Source organism: Pleurodeles waltl, chromosome 10 (assembly GCF_031143425.1).
Source record: "Pleurodeles waltl isolate 20211129_DDA chromosome 10, aPleWal1.hap1.20221129, whole genome shotgun sequence".
Taxonomy (NCBI): domain Eukaryota; kingdom Metazoa; phylum Chordata; class Amphibia; order Caudata; family Salamandridae; genus Pleurodeles; species Pleurodeles waltl.
In genome coordinates, this window is record NC_090449.1 from 576,560,951 (window position 1) to 576,575,573 (window position 14,623).

The window sequence follows — 14,623 nt, forward strand, 5'->3', positions numbered from 1 at the left end:
GTGCCGCCATGTTGCAGATTAATCAAAAGGAGAAATTGAAACTTTATTTAAAATCGCTAATGGTCATTCAGCTCATTAAATGAGGATGTTGCACAATTTGGTACAATTAAATGTGAACACGGTCTCCTTTATCATGGAATATTTAACTTTTGATGAGTTGGGCTTTTCTAATGATAAGAAGGCTTTGTAGCACCACAATCTGGCTATGTAATTTCACATATGCCTTTATGTTAGAGCAATGAATGTGCTTGTGAAGCAAGTCGAGAAAATGATGTGAATCCATCTTGGAAAGATCCAGTAGGCCAAGCAGACTACAATATGTTCCTTGGAGCATGCCAGTTTGACTACTGCATTTACGTTCAGTGGGCTGGACTGGTAGATATTTTTTAATGAATTATAAAATAATTGGGGAGATTAATTATTTGAACTGGGGCACAGAGAACTGATTTGCTACCCTTAGAGGAATGGTAAAGGGAGTGTACACACCTCTGGAAAAAATACTTTACTTAAGCAAAGTACTTTTAGAAAGTAGGTTAGAGTAGTGGCGTCTGAGTGGTGTACAAAAGATTGTTACAGAGCAAAAAAATAGAGAAATACAATTATCTACACAAAAGAAGCACAATTTGAACTACACGTTTAAAACCAATGACTGTCTCTAAAAGGAGCAGTAAGTTCATAATTCTCTCTACATTTAAAACAAACAGGTGAGCTTTGAGTGCTTTTTTGAAATGGCAGAACTGTGAGGTTTATCAGTAATGAAATCTAGAAGATAAAGTCATCGTCTCTGAAAAAAGACTTAGAGGCTTTATTTTTGCCCAGAATTTCAAGCGTCAGGATGAAAAATAGCTAGGCTCAAAGACCCTCTGCGTTATTGTAAGATAACACATTTTTCTATCAGGGTAAGTTGGCCTGAATTCCTTTATATGCCAGAATGTCTTTCTTAATTATTGGCCTGATATCCATGGGAAGTTAATGTAGCAGATGCAATACAGGGAGGTGGTGCTCCGTGGCCGAAGAAATTACACTAAGGCTGCTATGGTGAATAAGTTACCTCAAACGTGCTGCCCTGCCCAAAGATTTCGTTCATAATTTGTAGCACCAAGTCACCATTCTTGGTCGGTAGCACATCATTGTCTAAGAAGACAATTGATGTAGAAGAAATTAATTTTAATTATTGCATAATACATGTAGGGAAAAAACCCTGAAAATTGGTATGAAAAAGGGAACGCCATTGATTTCAGGTCTGCTTATTCTAATGTACTCACTTGTCACCCAAATCCCTTAGAGTCCCAAGCGATTTTCAAAGAAGACCTGAAGAGCTATCAAATGTCAGAAGGTGAAACAGCCACTTTGCGCTGCACGTTGACCAAAGAAGCCGCTCCAGTGGAGTGGAAGAAGGACCAAAGGCCCCTGAAGCCAAGCGAGAAATACATAATGAGACAAGAGGGTTCTGTAGTGGAGTTGGTTATTCGTGATCTGGACATTAAGGATGCTGGTGATTACACGTGTGTTTGTGGAGACATGAAGACAACAGCTGCAGTGACAGTGACTGGTAAACACCTCATAATTATTTTTTTCAAACAAAAACATTTGATGTAACAATACATGAAGCAGTTTTCACAGTTATAAATACAATGTGGAAGTTCTTGATGATGATGATGATGAAAAGTGATCACCACCATCAATTTTGAGTTTCAACCTTAAGGTTTAGCATTTTTTAAGAAACATTTACGGATAACTATATTATATTTGCCCATTAATTAGAACAGCAGAAGCAGGAAATTCCCACATTTGAAAAATTCTTTGTGAACTCTTGAAATCCTTGTTCCTTGCCATTAGGAGAAAGTATTACTCAGAATGAACAGCATGATTCCTCTCTGGATATTACTCTGCACAATTTTCTATTCATAGTTAACTGCATTTGTCTTTGACCATCCAACACTCATTACTATTCTTCTACAAGATCTAACTGTTTTTATTTTAGGAGTTGTGTTCTTTATGTTAATGTATATCTTCCTCTGTCTTCGTGTAAGTAATGTGTCCCCAACTTTGGAGGAAAACCTACGACTTTGAGCTTGTAGTTCATCACACTATTTTCTATCCATCTCCTAGAACTACCAATACTTTTTAAGGAAGAACTGAGGAGCACACAGGGCACCGAAGGGGAAACAGCCACCCTCTACTGTGTGCTGAACAAAGCAGCTGCTCCGGTGGTGTGGAAGAAAGGACACACCAACATCAGACCTAGCGACAAACACACTTTGAGGCAAGAGGGTCCCATTGCTGAGCTTGTCATTCAAGCTTTAGATATTGAGGATGCAGGAGAATACACTTGTGTCTGTGGTGACCAGAAAACAACAGCAACTTTAAGAGTAAATGGTAAAATATGAAATATTATTCTACCATGTATTGTACTGCTCACAGAATTTTAAATATTCCTCGTTATCCAATCCCAACACCCAGGTTTATTTGAGTACCACTGTACATCTTCTCTTATTGTCAACAATGTTCTGATGGACCTTTGCCTGCTGAGAAGATCATTTTTTAACATTTAGATAGCTTTTCTGATGTATTCCTTGTTAATACACAAACACATCTTTTGTTCACAATTGCAAGAGGTTACATACCACATTACATATTTATATATCTTATTACTTCCTTAATGTTCTTCGTACAATTGGATCTTCTAGACAACTTTTCAGAAGATTTTGCTGATGTTCGCTCACAGAAAATGTAACAACTGGAGCATCATTTCTAGAAGACTTATGCAATATGTGCCCAGGCTTCAAACTATAACACCTTTTCTGTCGGTTCTGATTCCCCTGCAGTGCTTCCTGCATATTTTAAAGAGGATTTGAAAGACACGGATGCCACAGAGGGTGACACAGTTGCTCTTTGTTGTGAACTGAACAAGGTGGCTCCAGTAGAGTGGAAGAAAGGCCACAGAACTCTGAGGCAAAGCGAGAAATATGGAATGAGGCAGGAGGGAACTGTCGCTGAGCTGCTGATCCACAATCTTGATGTCAAAGATGAAGGGGACTACACCTGTTTGAGTGGAGAGCAGCGTACCTCAGCCACTGTCACAGTCACTGGTAATTTTCAGTATTCACTAGTGACCGCTTGCTCCTCAAAACAAGAGCTGTCATCTTCTTACACCTTGCACTGCATGCCCTTGGCTGAGACCTGCACTATCACATTCCTGTCGTGTGCTTTTGTTTTACCGCATGCAAGTCTTCAGTCTATGCTAGTCACTCTAAAGGGCACGCTTGACTTTTTCTGACTTTTTCTCTTCAAAGTCCTTTTTCTTCCTCAGTGATGCACTTTGTTGTTTTTCCTATGAATCTAACAACTGTTATGCCACTCAGCCCCACCTTTGAGACATAAGAAGTGCTGTGTGACAGGTTGACAGAGTTTGAATTTTATGAGTCAGCACTGCTTCAGATGCAGCTCCTGTCACAGGCCTGAGTGCCTGAGAACTGCACAACAATACAATAGAACTGCTGTTAGACTTATTAAGAAGTAAGCGTTGGTGAACATAGGCACAAACGAGAGACTGATGTGTAATCATATGCAGAGGTAACATTAATATCTCATAATGTATTTAGGCCTGTCCAGTACGTTAGCTAAATTGTTGCTCGCCTAGACCTAGAGGTAAAGGTACTGATATCCTATGGTTCATCCTCATATGACTTTACAAACTGGTGAAAGTACAACACCTGCAGCACTTGACTCTCAGTGGTAGTGATGATGAACAGTCATATGTTTTTCAAAGTGGGATTGTACTGGTGCTAGAGCTTAGCACTTAACAAACACACATTATTATTATAAATGATTATCCAACGCCTTCCATGACTTTAATGGTAAAAAGCACTTTGATGCATCCTAAAACTAAATATTACACATAGGAAAAACATACACAATGCAATTTAGGGTCCTGACACTAGAGTAGGTTGGAGCTTCCTTGCGCTGTTGACCCTGGACTCACCCTTATGGTCCAGGCAGCTCCTTTCTCAGCTTTGGTTCTAGCATGACTCAAATGCCGGTTCAAATGCTGGTTACATTGGTATTCATTTCTTAGCAAAGTCCTAAAGGACTTTTTCACACAACACATCTTCCAGTCCATTAACAGACTGGTGCCTTTAGGGCAGCTGGCCTGTACTTCTGATGCTTGCTCTGCACTCACCTTCTTCTAGGGCGAGCGCAAGCCTGAAGTTCCTCTTACCCTTCTCAGCAATTATGTTTGGATAATGTGACTGTTGCTCAGAGGAGTACTGGATCTTCTCTTGACTGGTCCGGAGGGTACTTGGGGCAGCTGCACTTGAATTTTTCCAATCTGGTTTGGCTGGCAGAAACCGATGCTGAATCCTCATATAAAACTGGCTTGTTGGATGCTTCATGCATTCCAAGGTCGTACAGCAGCTCTGGGTCATGTTGAAACAATGTGCAGGTGCAGCAGCTTCGGATAATGCTGTTCTTTTACTATCCAGACACAGTGGCTTAGGTCACAACTTTACAGGTCAGGTTTAGTGGCTCAGGACATAACTTCACTGATCATGCACAGTGGTTTGGGTCATACAGCAGCTTCAAGGTTCCTGGCAGGAATCACTCCTGAGAGTCTGGGGCCTGGTACCACCAGGACAGACAGACCGCTTTTCACAGTCCGCAGCTGCAGCAGACCACCAACCAGGGTCACGCTTCACCTTGCTCCTCCTGGGCAGCCAGTCATCCTGCAGGGTTAGCAGGCTTCTTACCTCTCTCAAGAAGCATGCTGGCTTCTATGCACTTCAATACAGGTAATCAATTCTCTCATCTAGGCGTGAATTCAGGTGATGTCCCCCTATCTCTGAGAATCTGGCTGCCAGGAGTCACCAGTGCTTGTTCCACAGACATTTTCTGAGTACTCTGTTGAGCACTCTCTTTCTTAGTCATAGAGAACTTGGAACTGGAACTGCAAGTTGGTTAGTAGTTCCCACTTTATACAATCTAAGCAGAGAGAGGACGTGGATCTACTGACTGTACTTTCGGAACCAGGTTGGGCAGTTCTCCTTTCAAGTGTCCTCTCTAGGTTGCTCTTCAGACACAACCTTTTTGTACACTTATGATCGTCAGAGCAGGGTAGGCTCCAGCATGAAGTGTTCAAAAGTGAGACACAGATGGCTGAGCTTTCTGCACCTGGTTGTCATTAGTTACACTGAAGAGTCATCAGTGCAAATACAAAAAGATTCCCTCATGTAAAATGTCTCTTTCACCTTGAACAAAAGAGACTGCAGTCCCACCCTTCACTCCACCATCAACCAAATGACAGTGCTTCAGTAGACTAACCAGCAGCTACTCACAGCAAAAGGCCTAATCAAATTTCTAAAGGCGCCTTTTCTCCTCTTTTGCCTCATCAGTATCCAGGTCTCCTTCATCCAGCATTATACTTCCAATGCCCGGGCAATCATCCTCACCTCCCCTTTAGGCACAAGGCAGGGCTTGTGGTATCCAAAATAGATCCCAAAGGACGCTGTTACTCTGGTTTATATATACAACTCATGCATACACCACACAGGCTACATACACAAAGATGCACAATATACACTTATAATGCTAGTGCTAGGATCTGGGTTAACATATAAAAGCTACATTTTACATGAGTGTTTTGTAGACCTCCACTCCAGTGACACAGATAAAAAAGGCCTGTTCCACAGCTATGAATTCACAAAACATGGCATGGTACTACCACTGCTTTTTAAACTAAACCTGTGACGGGCTCAGTAGTCCCCTGTCTGTGCAATGAGGCATGCTTGGTGAACCGTTCCAGGTCACAGAACCAATACAGGACCTCACTCATAGCAAGGAAGAGCCCTTTGTCTCTACACAGACACCAAATTAGTTCGAGGCCAGCATCAAAACAGATAACTTGCATACCTGTTATAGGCAGTTTGCTTTAAGGGCAAGGGAACACAACTGTACACCATGCAGGGGATAATATTCCTGTCATAACATACTGCAGTTGTGATTAAGACTGATTTGATCATGGTCTCCTGACATACAATATAATCTGTTCCTACTCCAGGCTGTATGATTGACATCTGGCATCGCCTATTTATTTTGTGACTGACCAAACTTAGGGCCTAATTTAGAATTTGGCAGAATGGTTCTCCGTCAATAACATGAAGGATATTCCATCCATATTATCACAAGTGTATTATATCCTAATGTAATTGTATATCCGATGCAATTGTGACAAATTACCCATCCCAAAACTCTATGCCAGGCCCTATATTTCCTGTCATGGAATTTCATTAAATATCCTATTGCATTCTGGTATTTTCGAACTTGGGTTAAGCCTGTTGAACCTGTTGGAGTAAATGACAGGATTTCAATGTATTGTGAAAGTCAAAACCAGGATTGGAAAACCCTACTGGACATTCACACTTCATTTGAATTTTACTAATAGGTACGAAAAGTTCTCTTCATGAATACAATATGGGGTGTTTTTTCACTTTTGGTTCTTAGTTTGATAGTTTCAAGGTTGATGCTTTTAGTAAACTACATCACCTCAGAACACAACCACATGGAAAAAATGCAGCTAGGAAATCTAACACATTTATGTTCCTGTTCACCTTCCTCAGCTCTGCCAGCACTTTTCAAGGAAGAACTAAATGATATTGAGACCAGTGAAGGAGAAGTTGCCACTCTTCACTGTGAGCTGACCAAGATTGCCCCAGTTGTGTGGAAAAAAGGACACAGGGAGTTGAAACCGAGCAACAAATACAACATGAACCAAGATGGCATAGTCGCTGAACTGACTATTTATGACATAAACATGAAGGATTCTGGAGATTATACTTGCATGTGTGGAGAGCAACAAACCACAGCAAATTTAACCATCAATGGTAACATTTTAAGTGTAATATTTCTATCATGTCCTCTGTTTGACTATGCAGACGATTGCCTCCATATCACTCACTACACAACAATTTGTCTAATTGAATTTCTTTCTTAAAGGCCTATCTTTTTTTTATTTTCAAAATTAGGTATCGTAAGCACTATTGTCTCAGCAATTCTGACCTATTAATTTCACTTTTTAATGTCTGTTGTAGCCTCAGAAGTGTTCTGCCCATTCTTTAGCTGGGTGGAGTCTAAATTCTCGCTTTTCTTCAAAAAGAGCTCACTGTGTTGAGCATTCCCTGCAAAGATCTGGATGTGAGATTCCTTTACATCTGGTCCAGCAGGGACTTTTGATGGTACTAGTACCATTGGCATCGGTAATTCCTTTTACTTATCCCTGAAATGCAGTTCTGTTTGAGATATTCGTAACAGCAATTACCAAGTCAAAAGTGGGATATAACTCCTTCCTAATTGCTTGAGAAGTGTGCCTATAAGTAGTAATGCACCAAGTGTTTTGCTTTCCTTGTCCGACACGTGGTCTAAGTTGTTTGACCAAAATGGTGGGTATATCAAAAGGCTCAATTTCATCTTAGAACCATGTCTCATAACTTTGTATAGCATTGTTGCTTACCTGTTGATTTCCAGCTTAGAAAACACAAATCATGACTCACCTGGTGCTGCTTAATTTCTCATACTCTATGACACCCTAGTGCACTCCCAAAATTCATCCTTGGGTATTCGTTAACTGTGCACCATTTTCTAGGTAGCACACAGACCTACTCCCGAGAGCTTCTTTGCCTTTGCGCCCACACTGTGCACAAAGGCCGACACATTCACACATCTGCATGTGGCAGTGCTTCCATGCAGGAGAGTCAATGTGTTCTGCAAATCTCAAGGACTCAGAATGTGTGGGAATGCAGTGGGAATTACAGAAGGGCAGAAGTGTTCAGCAGGACTCAAAAACAGACGTAAATGCCTGTTGTGCCCCATGGCACATCTGTAAACTGACCTCTGAAGATGCCATTGTCTTACTTTCCATTAATGGGACACCTGGCTTTCTCTTGTCTGCTGTATTTATGCTGTACTGTGTTCGTATCGCTGCTTGAGTGGGGGTAAGTCCTTTGCAGTTACCTGATAAACCGGACGCAAAATGGTGGTTTAACATTGAAAAGAATGAGCCTTACACATCGGCTTCCCACCCTTCCTTGTGCCACGTTGCACTACTTCCTAATGTACCCTCTTTCTAGATCTGCTTTTTAATCCTGCATTGTCTCTTTCATGTCCGAAATTCAGAGGGAATATACATTAAATATACCACAGAGATGGAATTAATTTTCTATAAAGCAGATGGATGGCAGGTTGCAAAGTGTTTCTGCTTTTAGAAAACAGAAGAATCAGGAAGCAGCAGTGTAGCTAGCTGATGGGGTCTTTCAGATACCTAATAAATAGTCATACTTCAGCACAGTCATGTACCTCTTCACTATTTTCTGTTACATTGTGGAAGAAGATGATCTATGTGAAGCAACAACTACACTGAAGAAAAAGCTATCTCCACTAAAAGACAAAAATTAACATCTCTATTTTGGGATTTCCTCTCCTTCCTCTTGGGGCAAGCCAAATAAGTTGTTACGTTGGTGGTACCATATTTTCAAGAATGCAACAGCTACTGATTAAACAGTTGGTTTAATTCCAAGATATGGAATAGGCGGAGGCATATGTGTTGTAATTGTTGAGTTCTCCTCTATGTTTTAGAAGAAATTCTGGGTCCTGCCAGAGGAAGAATTCCACCAGGAAATTGCCCCACTATTTCTGTTCATCCAAAGCAAAGGTATAGGTTTTAGGAGTGAGAAGACGGTAGCTTCTTCTACAAAGTTAGCAGTGGGAGCTACTCTCCCTGCTCCTGTGCATGCATAGCAGAAGCAAGTCGGGAATCCCAAGGGTCTGTAGCCAACATAGTATTTAGAAAGATTACCTCACCTCACTGGTCTACCCAACATCCACCCTAAAACTAAAGTTGAATCCCACGGATTTAAATGCCAGCCCTGTGCATGTGCATTATACCACCAAGAAAACACTTGAGGATAACCATTTTGGTGTGGACTGGGAAATAATCCTTGTGATTATCATAGTACTTTATGCTGCACTGGATACAGGAGTTACCTTCCCTGCCCAGACTGTGACTCTTCTGGCCTAAAAGACGGGGAAGATGGGGGTAGAGATTTTCTGTCAGTTCTGGCCTGCTGGGCTCCTCTGCCAGGATCTGCTGCCAGTCCTGAGCTTGCAGGACCCACCACCCTGTGGTGGCAGAGGAAGAGATATTGTCATGCGAATGGCACAGTTTACATCACCACTTGTAAATGGTGGAGAGTGGCTGAATTGTGGCGGAGGAAGGCTGGCTGCTGCCTCCTTCCTCCAAGTTTAACATTAGAGTCAAAGCTTTAATATTAGATTTAATTTCTCAAGCCCCCTTTTGTACAGCATGAAGTTCCTCAATGCTTGGGTAGAGATGAAAATCTTCAAGAATGTGGCTTACTCTGAAAAAATAGTTTTCCCTTTCACTGACTCCCATAACACCTCAAATCCTTGACCATCCCAGACCCAATAAAATGTCCACCTTTTACTCATCTCATAATGTTTTTCATCTGAACACGTCAGTGCTTGTGTAGGGAAATGCCATGCTTGCAGCCCCCCAGTCTCAGTGACGAAGATACACCACGGCACGTTGTCTCTCAGAGCACATCTGCAGCCTGCCAAGCAATACATTCTGGGTGGAGAGGGATGTATATAGAAATCCAAACCTTGATTGCTGGTCCGTAAAAGGAATAATTGGACTAGTATATTACCCAGGAGAGGAATACAATGTTGAATACAGTGTTATTTCTTCCTGTGAAAAGTGCAGCTGTCTTGGTCCCTTTCCTGTGGAAGCCAGTGTTCCCAGGAGCCCCAGACCCTCAACATACCAGTAGGTCACTTGAAAACATGTGTCCGGGTGACTCTTCGGACTAGAAGTAGTTAAGTGCTTATCTGGATGATATTTTCCCATGCACCACTAGCAAAAGATGTCAAATACCGAGGTGGAAGGAGACAGGCCTCACTTTTTTTTCTCTCATGCAAATGAGGGTCATCCGAGAAGACAGATCTAGGGAGTGCTCTGCAGAGGCGTTTTGCCATCAGCAGAACTTTCCACCAGGGGCCACTCACCATTCTTTAATGGACAGTAGATACAGGCAGGTGGTAACGAAGATTGCTGCTACCGCAGATACGCTGCTGCACTTTCAGTGATGCCCAGGATGTTTAGTCTTGCACAGCTGCAGTATACCAATGAAAAATATAAACTTTGAGCATTATATGATAAGGCAACTGTAATACCATGAACCAGATGGTATGAAGAATGTTCTACTTTGAGTGTAATGAGTCCATTCTTAGAGAGAACTTGCCCTCACAAGCAATGGTATGCACCCCTAACTGTGCGTCCTGCAGTGTTTCGATGAAAATCACCTTTACCCAGTTTTCCTCATACTTTTAAAATCAGTGGAACTTTGAAGTCAAAACATTTAAAACATTTTTCATGATCACGTAAACACACCTGTATACATACACCATCCATACCTATCGTCTGCATTGCTCTACAAAAATACCGCTTTGCTTGCTAAACTGCTGTGCTGTGTTTTCACTTGCCCGTTTTCCTTTTGCGTCTGTCAGAGCTTCCTGCACGTTTCAAAGAAGAACTGACAAATAAGGAAGTCACAGAAGGGGGAACGGTCACTCTCCACTGTGAACTGAGCAAGTCAGACACCCTTGTGGAGTGGAAGAAAGGACTAAGGGCGCTCAGACCAAGCGACAAATACCGCATGAGGCAAGAAGGCCCTATAGCTGATCTTATCATTTGTGACGTTGACCTCGAGGATGCCGCTGATTACACCTGCACATGTGGTGACCAGCAGACTACAGCAACCTTGAAAGTCCACGGTAAATGTGTTCCACACAACTTCTCACACCCACTCTTGTTTGAATATTGTGAGCATGGAGCTCATCTACATTCTTCTATGTTGGGCCGTCTTTTCTTAGTGTCCCCTCATCCTCCAGAACATTACTGTCTTGGTTTTCAACCCTATTTCTTTCCTTTCTTTTGCATCTGTCAGAACGTCCTGCACGCTTCAAGAAAGAACTGACGGATGAGGTAATGACTGAAGGAGGAATAGTCACTCTTCGCTGTGTACTGACTAAATCCACGGCCGCAGTGGAATGGAAGAAGGGACAGAGGGTGCTGAGAGCAGGTGATAAATACACCATGAGGCAGGACGGTCCTACTGCTGAGCTCATAATTCAAGACCTGAAGGTGGAGGATGCCGGACACTACACATGCACATGTGGAGACCAGCAGACCACAGCTGCCCTGATAGTCAATGGTAAATGTGTTTAATGCCATTCACTGTAAATCAATTCACTCTCCTTGTGAGTGGTAAGCTCACATATTTTGCTCTTACTGGGCTGGCTGTTGTTTGTCGCCATTTTGTTTTTTAAACATAACTTTATTGCATTATTATTTCATTCTTCTTGTGAGAAATGGCATGTTGCCTACTACAAAAGCAATTTTCTGTGTTTGAGCTTACCTAGATGCTGATTTGTTTGAGGGAGGTACGAACTCTGTTGGAAGTACAGTTGGCCATTGTAGAAGTCACTGCGTGAACCTTCCTATACATACATACTTTCTTACTTGAATGCAAAAAATACACTCAATATCGCAGCGTTTTTAAGGGGCACCAATTGCTTCTTTCCCACTGTAGATAGGTATTTAAAAATTTTGTTTTCTCTTAGTTTGCTGTTTGTTCGACAAGATGTCAGGTAGAGAGAGGCGGTACGTGTGTGTGTGTTCATACGGATATCACGTTCTTCAATGATAAAAAAGGACATACCAGTCCATCTGAGTGTGTATGTCAACTCTCTTCTACATTCCTCTTCTTGTATCAGAGCTTCCAGCAAGTTTTAAGGAAGAGCTGATGAGCCAGGAGGCCACAGAAGGTGGAACAATCACTCTTCACTGCCTGCTGACCAAGTCATCTGCCAATGTAGAATGGAAGAAGGGTCGCCGGACACTCAAAGCTAGTGATAAATACAGCATGAAACAGGATGGCCCTGCTGCTATGCTCATAATCCATGACCTTTGCACTGAAGATGCAGGGAACTACAGCTGCTTTTGTGGGGACCAGCAGACTACAGCTGCACTGACTGTCAATGGTATATGTCTTCCATGTAAATCCATACACCAAATCCTGTTACAATTGTTAGGGTATTGAACGCGGCCATTTTGCTCTTATGGTTTTCTCACCATTGGCTGTTTTTCTGAGCCATCATGCGATTAGATTGCTTAGCATACAACCAATCATGATGGCTGAGAATGTAAATGCAGACTCAGTAGTGCAGATTCTGTGCCATTTGGTCCTGTGTTAGGCATTATCCTGTAGGTAGACGTTAATTGCATTTTCTACATATACATACATAGAGAGACTTTTTCTCTGGTCAGTATTTGTAAATTGACTTTCTAAGACTTCATGAAGCTATTTTTTCTCCCAAAAAAGCACCTTCTCTTTGCATGTTTGAGGAGAACAGATCAGTCAGTACATTTTGATAATGTGTGACCAAGGGGATATCACCCTTAAGTCATCGGCAAAGGAGGATAGTTCTGTTTTTCTGAGTTTGTATATTGTACGGTCCTTTGTGTCTTTTAGAACTTCCTGTAAAATTCAAGCAAGAGCTGAAGAGTAAGGAGGTCACTGAAGGTGGGGCAGTCACTCTTCATTGCGAACTGTCTAAACCAGTCACCCCAGTGGAATGGAAGAAAGGACACAAAAAGCTAAGGGCAAGTGACAAATACTCCATAAGACAAGACAACGGCGTTGCTGAGCTCACGATCAATGAACTTACTATGGAGGATGCGGGCGATTACACCTGCACATATGGAGACCAGCAGACTACGGCCACCCTGACAGTCAATGGTAACTGGCTTCCACATAATGCGTTGCAACCACACATATTGGCATCGTGTGAGCACCCTATTCACATATCTTGCTTTCATTTCTTCATGTCAACATCTTTCTTTTCTTTGTCAACATCTTATTCAAGTCTCTTGCATTCTTCTGCTCAGCTTTCTTAGGAAACGTTTCCTGATAAAAGGGCACTTCTTGATGAATGGATTTTGCAAACTGCAGCTCCAGTTTCTCAGCTGGTGTCAACTTAGTGACATCATTACCAGAGGCAGGGGTATCCTTACAGATGTTCCTGTACTGCAACATAATGAGCATCATATGTGCAATAGGCTCATCAGTTGTTGCATGCTGAGCCTTTAACACTCCACAGTTGAATTTATAGGTGCTTTGTACTTCACCTTTTGGGTTGAAGACAATAAAATGCTTAAAGTAGTGTCTGTTGTGATGGGAGGCTTGTTATACTCAGCTAACCCAGAGGAGGGCACACCAGTGCTTTTGAGTCTGTGGATTTATACTTTTTTTCACTTTCTTTTGCGCCTCTCAGTGCTTCCTGTGCGTTTCCAGGAGGAGCTGAAGAATGAGGAAGTCACAGAGGGTGGAACGGTCACCCTTCACTGCCTACTGACCAAGTCAACAGCCGCAGTGGAATGGAAAAAGGGAAAGAAAACCCTCAGAGGTGGTGATAAGTACACCATGAGGCAGGACGGTCCTACTGCTGAGCTTATAATTCGAGACCTGCAAATGGAAGATGCGGGAGAGTACACCTGTGCTTGTGGAGACCAGGGGACGACAGCCACTTTGACGGTCAATGGTAAATGTGTACTGTGCAATCCTTACACCAACTCAAGCTGTCATTTTGTGAGTGTTGAACTCACTGCTTGCACTTCCACCTTCTGTATCACAATCATCTTCACAGAACTTTCCTTTCTTGGGGCAAATATTTTCAGTCTCTTTGCAGCAAAGCATTTCTTGAACAAAAAGGCATTTCCTTGGATTCTTGTTGCAAATTGCTCAGTCTTTTTAAATGTGATTATTGTGTTGTGTATATGTGTGTCTTCTATTATTCCAAGCTGCCATCGATGTTTGCCTGACTGCCCATGCCACTCTCATGTGTGTGTGCTGTAAATGTTGTATGTCGTCTGTTAAATACTGCTTGAAAAGAAAGCTTGCCCCCACCAGGACAGACTCTCTCGTCAAGCTCTCATGGAACAAGCTGGGGTAACTCTCTCTTTGTATTCCACAGTGCTGCCTGTTCATTTTAAAAAAGAGCTGACAAACATAGAAGCCACAGAGGGAGAAGCGGCCACTCTTCAGTGTGAGCTGACCAAGCCTGCACCTCTGGTACTTTGGAAAAAGGGGCAAATGTCTCTGAAGCCGAGTGGCAAATTCAAAATGAGACAGGAGGGTACCATTACTGCACTGACCATCTATGGCTTAGATCTTGACGACGCCGGAAGTTACACTTGCATTTGTGGAGAACAGCAAACAGAGGCCATTTTGACTGTCAATGGTAAAACTCTTTTCTACACTCAATAGAAGTTTGTTGTTAGCATGCCTAAATGAATAATGTTGCACTCTCTTTCAATGAACGTGAGCTGAGGAGAGTTTGGAAACAGGTCCTTCAACCATTACCAGCAGACCAGTGAAGGCAATATTCCTTTTAAGTGATTAAAGAAAGGTGTTTGATGTGATAGTTAATACAAAGGGGATTTTATGCTACTGAAGTCATACATTGAAAAATCTAGTCAGTAGCTGACAGC

At 42.2% G+C, this 14,623-nt stretch overlaps 1 protein-coding gene across 2 annotated transcripts in view; it reads left to right on the forward strand.

Annotated features, from left to right (window-relative positions):
- Positions 1-14,623, forward strand: part of OBSCN (obscurin, cytoskeletal calmodulin and titin-interacting RhoGEF) — a 1,961,032-nt gene that overhangs the window by 572,212 nt on the left and 1,374,197 nt on the right. For both annotated transcript variants that reach the window (XM_069211034.1, XM_069211033.1), the window contains 10 exons: positions 1,286-1,552; positions 2,113-2,379; positions 2,829-3,092; positions 6,618-6,881; positions 10,579-10,845; positions 11,019-11,285; positions 11,848-12,114; positions 12,606-12,872; positions 13,408-13,674; positions 14,107-14,373. In XM_069211034.1, the coding sequence (XP_069067135.1) occupies positions 1,286-1,552; positions 2,113-2,379; positions 2,829-3,092; positions 6,618-6,881; positions 10,579-10,845; positions 11,019-11,285; positions 11,848-12,114; positions 12,606-12,872; positions 13,408-13,674; positions 14,107-14,373 (2,664 nt within the window). The remainder of the gene's footprint in view (positions 1-1,285; positions 1,553-2,112; positions 2,380-2,828; positions 3,093-6,617; positions 6,882-10,578; positions 10,846-11,018; positions 11,286-11,847; positions 12,115-12,605; positions 12,873-13,407; positions 13,675-14,106; positions 14,374-14,623) is intronic.